Here is a 6,030-nt window from a genome sequence, read left to right on the forward strand (position 1 = left end):
ATAATAATATTAATAAAAATCATAATATGTGACATTTATATAGCGCTCAACTCTGATTTAAGTTCACAGGCTCTGAGCGCTTTACAATACAGTATTTTGTTGTTTTTGTGTTGTTAATTATTTTCTTGTTACTGTATCTAATATCATCATTATCACGTTATCACCATTGTTTCGTTGTTGTTTTTCTTGTTCTTCTTGTAAATGGATCGAGTGGTAACCAAAAAAACAACAACAAACAAACAAACAAACAAACAAACCAAAAACATACAGTGGGAAATGTAGCACTATTTTTTATAGGTCTCTTTACTGTAATCATACAGCTTAGATAGATTATGTCTATCCTAATAATCGTGAGGATCTGACTTTATAATCTAAAGTTTTCATTGCTTACCCAGTTTACATGCTATGTTAAAAGCTATATTTATATACTTTTTGTCTTCACCCCTCTCCCCTTGTCCTGTTTGTGCCTCTAACGATTCTCTCTGCGTTCAAAGTCAGGTGTTCTGTAGGCACCTCAGACGGGTTCTAGTTCTAATTCTTTATTGTCCCTTGGTATCTTCAGGCTTATTTTGTCCTGACCTGCTCTAAATGCATGCCCGGTTTCATGTCAACATGCTTCTCTATTGGATAACAACAAAACACGTTATTTATTTTTACACTCATATCTTAATCATGTGACTACGTTTCAAAGTATTAGGTGATTTGAAGAGCAAAAAGGACTAGGTCATCTCTTGTATAATTGGATCTTGTGTCATACTGATTTTGAATCTTATTTCATTCACACGTTATTGTGTTATGGCAACCCTTTTCATCACTTTTCATCAGTGGATTTTATAAAGTGAGAATCATTATGTATGAAAAAACCTCCAACAAACTCAGAAAAACAAAAACAATCCAACTGGGATGCATTTGAAAAGTGCAGACATTTCTCTAACGTGCTTGTAGCACGCCATAATGTTTCTTGAATATCTATCAAAATATTATTCTGCTAAAAATAGGTTTAACTTGGGCACAAGGAACGTCGTAGACGAGTGTTATACATTATGGCAGACTAGATGTACAGCACTTTATAACTTCAAAACATTTCAGGAGCTCAGTGATGCATGTCTTTAACATTCAGCGCTGTAATGTTGTATGTGGTGGCCTAGCTTGTGTGCTGTTGTGATGGTGGATGATAGTAGGCTGTGATCATAATACACATTTTAAGTAGTTAGGTAAGTAGTTACGTTGGTGGTTAGGTAGGAAGGTAGATTAATAAAAGCGTTAGTCAATGAACTTGTTTATTGTTTGGTATTGGTTGTGTTTGAAAGTTTGTTTCTTAGACACCAAGTAAGGCAGGTTGTCTTGATTTTTCGTTGATTTATTGGTAAGACAGGCTGTTGCATAGTTAGGCTGGATCGTTGTATATGGCTTGGTGAGTAGGTCTATTTGTCTGCCGCTTTGGATATCAATCTGGCATGTCACTTAGGCTAGTTAATGTCAGTCAGTTATGAACTATCATATAGCAAATAGACAGGTACGGGCTCTACACTTCGGTGGAATGGTAAAATACCACATTTCACTAGAATTTAGCTTTACGAACACTTGACAGCACAACACATTTCTATCCACACCCTCATATCTATGTCCATAATCAATTATGATAGTCGCCCCAATGCTCTAATAGCTTGTGAACCACAGTGAAGTATCGTTGGGAAAATGGCTTTTGATTAATATTAGTTCTATGTATTCGCCAGGATGGGTTTCTGAATGAAATCGGTTTACCGTTGTTAAAAACGTGCTTTTTTCTCTGCAGGAATCTACAATGGTGTTCGAAACTTAGGATTAGTTGTAATTTGCAGCGCTGCTTTCGTCTTTCTTTACTCTCCCTCGTTTATCAATGCCAATCTTGCATTTTCTTAGCACAAGATGACTGTTATAGGACCGATGTACTTCTTTTTTTCCTCAAAATAAATTGAACTAATTTGAATTGTATTGCATTTTATCATGTGTTGTGAACGTACATAGAATTATAAAATGCACGATTTAAATTCCAGTTTATTTTTTTGCAAAGATGAGATCACATTTTGTTTTTGCGGTTTTTTGTTGTTTTATGTTTGCTCATATGTTTGTTTCTTTCTTCAGACTTCTTTGTTTTAACATGGCATCTTTTATATGTTCTACAGACTATTCAGAACACAGACGGTGTCATAGAAGCCTGGCTGGGAGAACAGGACAACGTGTTTTACGTCACCCTCAGAAATCTACGCGTCATCTGCCTGCGGGGGTTCCACCTGACGGCCCTGGTAGATCATATCAAACAACTTGAACAGGAAGAATCTGACGCAAACGAACAGAAGATGGGAGAGAAATCTGCCAGTGAGCTACGTCAGAAGCTTTCTCCTCCACACGATTTCGCTTCTTCTTCGTTGAACATCAAAAGCCTGGCAAAGAGAAGAAGACGTCGGATGCTAGAGAAGCGGGCGGGGTCACACGATATCTCGTCATTTGAGTCAACGACTTCGCCGGAAGATAAACCTGTTACTTTTTCGGCAAAAACCACTGAAGTCAGTACGTCAGAACAACTCGGTTCCGCTTCAGATTTAAAGTCCCAGTCGTGCAATGGTAGCACAAGTGAAGATCTGTTGAGCGATAGTCGTAATGAGGAGTTGGAGAAATGGACTCAGATCGCAGCCTCCTATTTCGAGGCCATGGGAGTGGTCAAGGACATTGATTCTATTGAAATTTTCCGCTCTTTTAATCTGAGGTCTAGCAAAAATGCTGGTAGTGATATGTGTGCCCCTCAAACGAAAATTCGGACAAGGGCCTCACCAACTCATTCTTTTCTGTCCGATTCCGACAACGGATCTGTACATTCCGAGGCGAGACAGTTGGCAGGCAGCGGACTAGCGGAAACTGGATACTCATCAAACACTCTAACGCGCAGCGAAATTCAGCCGTTTAACAGGCCAGATGTGCCCCTGGTTGGAGCAAGTGCAAGAAAGAATGCTTTTGCAAGAGAACAAACCAAAGCTCTCAGCTTAGATTCCCATCAGCAAAATCAGCTGAGAGCAGAAGCAGAAGCAAATTGGACCATCAGAAAACGTTTTATTAAAGTCCCTCGATCCGGGCGCTCCAAAGACATTTACTTATCAGGAGCAGACACACTTGGGGGTCTTCCAGAAGACTCGTACCATCCTCTGACCCACATGGATACCCGTTCAGGCTTACGTTCCCGCCTCCAACGCGATAGTAGCTTTAACCCTGAGAGACGGTCGTTCTCAATGCCGGAAACTCCCATACATCTCGAAGAGGACTCACTGATGGGTCCTTATCGTATGCCGCCTCTTTCACTCAACTTGGACGAGATTAGTAACGAAAATACAACCCAAAATGCTCCCGATTCCACCCATTCGGGAGGTGAACCAACTTCTGATCTATTAGGAGTCACGTTTATTGTTGGTGGCAAGGGCGATGTCAGAGATAAAGATCCAGGAAAAGGAAATTCCGAGGATGTTTCGAATGACTTCACCATGAACTCGGCGTCTTACTTCTCATCGTCCAGTTCAAACCAAGAAAAAGTGAATTGGATCTCCGAGACGCCAGCTACAAGACGCTCTGATGGCAGTGACGCAAAGTCAAAACGAGCGGCATTTTCCAGGCGGAGGGTAGAGAACTGTTCCCCCGCGTCCTCCACGGAGGTCACAGGCGCTGGCGATATCAGTCCGTCTTCGAATGGTGGGTTCAGTTCAGACTTGTCGTCTTTAGCGAGTGCTGAGGAAGGGAAGACGTATAAAAAAGCTACTAAGTCACAAAAGAAGAGAAGCGACGGTTTGTGAGAGGGAATACTTGGGACATGTGCAATGTGTTTATATCTTCAATAGCATTATCTTCTTTTGCTCTCTCTCTCGCTAATGATCGGCAGAAACAAAATGTAAACAACTGTTGCTTTCTGTTAACATGGTTGACAACAGTATGTTTCGTGTTTCTTTTACTGGGGTTAAGCTCGTTGTGTTAAGCTAATACAGTGTAAAGCCCATCTATACACCCAATTTTTCTTTGGGCGAGACCACCAATGTTTGAATTTACTTTTTAACCTTCAAGAGTTTTACGTTTGCTTTCTAAACGCTCGAAATAGATCCCAGATCGAGCTTGCCAAATCAAAAGAGCACGATTTTTCTTCTGTACGGTATACAGTACACGCCCTTTGGAAGTTTGCATGAATGCATAAATGAAATATTCATATTGTTTCATTATTATAAACTGCATAAATAATGATCAGCACTGAACCTTCCCCATACTGATTTGTTGTATGTTGTAGGCTATGAAGAGTATAGTCAAGCTCTTCGCTTTCCCATGCAGGAAACATTGACACTTCTGCGACGGGATGTAAAGTTATCGCTCTTTTTCGTCTTTCTGGTGGGATTATGCTTTTTTCTGAAAGGCAAAGTCTGTGCAAACCGCCTTAATGATCTAAATGGTGTCGATTGTGACGTAACACATTCACTATCTACCAGTCAGTAATAGGTATTGCAATCGTGGAAAGCCTTGGTCGGTATTAACTTCACCTCTCCCCGCCTCCCAAATTTTTTTATTTATAAACTTGGCTTGAACTGTGATGTATCATTGCTGTGATTCCAAACTTAGACCGCACCCATGTTTCGGACGTACAACGTATTCATACTTGTCATTTCAAAGAACATACTTTCAGTCCGCTGGGCACTGGCGTCTGTGGTGTGGTGGTTAGGCACTTTACTGTCACTTGCATGAGACCACAGTGCGATTCCTTCGTGGGGAGAATTTCTATAGATTATTTCGGTTTTTCCGCCGGGACGTGGTATTCCTCTCAGCCCAAGTTGTCAGGGTCAAAGCCCGTCTCTTAAGTGATCTACATTGTGTCTATGGGGGTACGTTAAAACACCCACATAAAAGACATTCTGCCAGGGTCCTGTCCTGATGACCTTGATTCGAATTCCCCATGAGGCCTTATTGGGCATGGTCAGCTAAGTAGTTTTCAAAGCTCTTCATCCAATCCGACTAGTCCTTTAGAAGAAGGGGGTTAATTTCGAGATCCAGCCTCTTTAACGACCGGATAGTGATCAAAGGGCCGCTGCACCCATACCAGTTGTCTTATTTTTTACAATGTGCATTGTTTGCGAAACAGCCGAATATCTAGTAATTTATTATCTGTGTTTTACCCACAAACTGCCAAAAGATTTTTTGCCGTGCTTTCACCTATTGTATTTATGCCTATATATATAAAACATATGTGAAATATAATGTATATGAACAGACACATGTATATTATTTAGGAGGAGATGCAAAAGTATTCATTCATTAAGTATCAATCACATCATTTTTATGATACTTAAACCGTTTAACTATTAGCACATGAAATTAGTTGGCCTTCTTGTAAATCACCAGTGTAATTAATCATAATTTATTTAACTAACTAAATGTGCTAATCACATTAAATGAATTAAGTATTATAACGATGATGTGATACTTACCTTTTCAGCCCCCTTGAATACACACTACTATAAATCTATTTGCATACACATTTATTCATATGTGCAGACACATCTATTATCTATTTGTGGTGGCCGAATTTTGCTATTCAAAAGGCTTTCTAATGGCTGCATCGATCGACATGCAGTTTTCGCCAAAAGATTCTTTCAAATATTTTCCTGATCATGACGCCCTTCGCTTTTTTCAGTTTTGAGACAGTTTTGCTGCAAAAAGCTAAATTTCTTTATTTCGCCGATCGCTTTTGTAGGCCGACGCTTCTGTCTCTGTAATTTTAGAAAACCCGGAAGTGATATTTCGCGAGGCGCATTTTGTTTTGAGAGTATAGATCTAGACCTAAATTTTTACATCCTCAAGATTTATTGCCCCATTCCAGTAGGCCTAGAGTGTAAATATAGTAGGCCAATTACTTTTAGTTGATATTAAAACACCGATCATTCCTTTCATCGAAAGGGGGCCCAGCTGTTATACACATAAATGCACACACTCACAAAAACACACACACAAACAAGCAAGCGGGCACAC

At 40.0% G+C, this 6,030-nt stretch overlaps 1 protein-coding gene across 1 annotated transcript in view; it reads left to right on the plus strand.

The window, feature by feature from the left end:
* LOC101849997 overlaps positions 1-5,600 on the plus strand; it is a 7,730-nt gene extending 2,130 nt beyond the window's left edge. Inside the window, exon 2 of the mRNA XM_005095500.3 lies at positions 2,166-5,600. Coding sequence (XP_005095557.1) covers positions 2,166-3,818 — 1,653 coding nt within the window. The 3' untranslated portion in view covers positions 3,819-5,600. The remainder of the gene's footprint in view (positions 1-2,165) is intronic.
* The last annotated feature ends 430 nt before the right edge of the window (positions 5,601-6,030 follow it).

Source organism: Aplysia californica, unplaced genomic scaffold, assembly GCF_000002075.1.
Source record: "Aplysia californica isolate F4 #8 unplaced genomic scaffold, AplCal3.0 scaffold00105, whole genome shotgun sequence".
NCBI lineage: Eukaryota > Metazoa > Mollusca > Gastropoda > Aplysiida > Aplysiidae > Aplysia > Aplysia californica.